This window comes from Daucus carota, chromosome 1 (genome assembly GCF_001625215.2).
Source record: "Daucus carota subsp. sativus chromosome 1, DH1 v3.0, whole genome shotgun sequence".
In the NCBI taxonomy this organism is placed as follows: domain Eukaryota; kingdom Viridiplantae; phylum Streptophyta; class Magnoliopsida; order Apiales; family Apiaceae; genus Daucus; species Daucus carota.
In genome coordinates, this window is record NC_030381.2 from 17,526,475 (window position 1) to 17,528,560 (window position 2,086).

Consider the following 2,086-nt stretch of genomic DNA (forward strand, 5'->3'; position numbering starts at 1 on the left):
CAAGTCCTCGACATGCTTGCCTCTTCGTTCCTCCTCTCCCCTGACATCTAGATCTTCAATAGGCATAACTTGCCCCCCGACTTCTCCAGATTTCAAAGCCCCCACATAACAACTTCTAGCCATCTTTTGATCTCCTAAATCTTAGTGGTAAGTGGATGGAATTGCTTTAAAAGCGTATATCCCTGTTCTTCCAATGATAGCATTTTAGGTTGATGAGGCTTTAACGACCAAAAAGTTCAACATATATGTGGCCTGTCTAGGCTCGGCTCCCATTGTTACCGGTAGTTGGATCATTCCTTCAATTTTCGTCTCCGCGTTATTAAAACCGTATATAGGCATATCTGAAGGTATTAATTGTGAATCAGCATATCCCATCTTCTCATAAGCGTCGTGGAAGAGTATATCAACAGATGCCCCATTGTCCACAAGGACTCTCTTCACAGATGAATTCCCGATCACGGGTGTGATTACTAATGGATCATCATGGGGGAACTTCACCCCTTCAAGTTCTGAATCATTAAAAGTCAGAGGAAGCTCAATTCTCGCCCTCTTCGGGGGTTCTCCAACAATACTCATCACTTCCCGGGCATATGCCTTCCTCGAGTTACTAGATGTGCCAGCAGCGGTTGGTCCTCCAGAAATTACATTAACTACAGGTCCTCGAGGCTGATTCCTCCGATCGTCATTGTCTCTCCCTCGATCATCATTGCCTCGGGCATTCTTATCCCCCTCCTTGGTGTATCTGGACAACTTGCCTTTTCGGATCAGGTATTCAATCTCGTCCTTCAACTGCCGACAATCATCGGTCTTCTGTCCCGTATCTTTACTCTTGAGTAAGTATGGTCCTTCTGTTCTTCTTGATGGCTTTGGTTCCTTGACATATGATTTCCAAAGCATCCCATATTTCTTTTGCAGTTTTGCATCCAATCACCCTATTAGACATAGCATTGTCCAGAGCACTATGCAGCAAGTGCTTCACCTTTGCATCCTTGCTGATTGATAAGATGTCCTCGGGAGTATAGTCCTTCTTTTCTTTGGGAATCATCTTCTGAGGTTCATCTCCAACTGCAACAGAGAGCTTGGTTGGCATGTGTGGACCATCATAAATCCTGTCCAAGTATTCTGGATCTATGGCCTCCAGAAACATAACCATTTTCACTTTCCAGACAGGATACTCAGATGTCCTGAGGATCGGAACCCTAATTGACTCGAATCTACTATTTGAAGTTTGTGATTTTTCAGACATGATTGTGTGACTAAGATCTCACTGTAGGTATATCAACGGAGCTGGCTCTGATACCACTTGTTAGGCCGAATAAAATCACTATACTAATATATATAGTGAACACAATCAATAGCAGAACACTCAAATAAGAGAATAATTTAACTAAACTCTTATTAATACAAATCACAATAGCTTACAAATACTCTCTTAGTGATTTATAACTTATCACTAAGAGCTGCTGGGTTACAAGAATAATATGCTCGATATTCAACTCCTATAGAGTAAACCCTAAGCTGTGTTTATATACACAGTTACATGATATCTACTGATTGATATAAAATCATCTGCTTCCTAAAATAATCTAATCAGTAGCTATCCTTCTGCTGTCCTGATCTGCACAATCTTCCTTGATCTCTATCTTCCTTGTTTATCCAGATCTTTTCCTAGAAATCAGCCGCCTGCAAACTCTGATCATCGCTAAACTCTGATCCAGCTGGCAGTCGTCAAACTCTGACTCTCGGTTAAACTCTGATCTTTAGTTCTGCACACTAAACAAGTTAGATACCTGTGACATCATCAAATATGTAACAATTAATCATAACAGACAGAGTTTTGGTTCCAGAGTCATACCTGGCAGAAGTCCAAATCTGCTCGACAATCTCACAGTAGATTGTTGGAGCATGGAGCATAGCACAAGAGAACTTGCACTCCTTAATGAAATCCATTATGGTGTGAAAAGCCTCAGTATTGTTGCCCTCCTTGTCGACATATGCCACATGATTGTTCTACTCATTGATAAACCCAGTTGTACTCGTGATTTTCACTATAGGCGCCATTGATGAAAGAGCTTGAAAAGAGATT

General features: G+C 41.4%; 1 protein-coding gene across 1 annotated transcript; it reads right to left on the minus strand.

The window, feature by feature from the left end:
* Positions 1–204: 204 nt before the first annotated feature.
* Positions 205–897, minus strand: LOC135147005 (uncharacterized). The gene has a single exon (XM_064079118.1). The coding sequence runs from the start codon at positions 895–897 to the stop codon at positions 205–207; it is 693 nt and encodes a 230-aa protein (XP_063935188.1).
* Positions 898–2,086: the final 1,189 nt, after the last annotated feature.

Bases quoted from the DNA above. Each gene is read 5' to 3' on its own strand.
- LOC135147005 (XM_064079118.1), bottom strand. From the start codon at position 897: ATGCTTTGGAAATCATATGTCAAGGAACCAAAGCCATCAAGAAGAACA.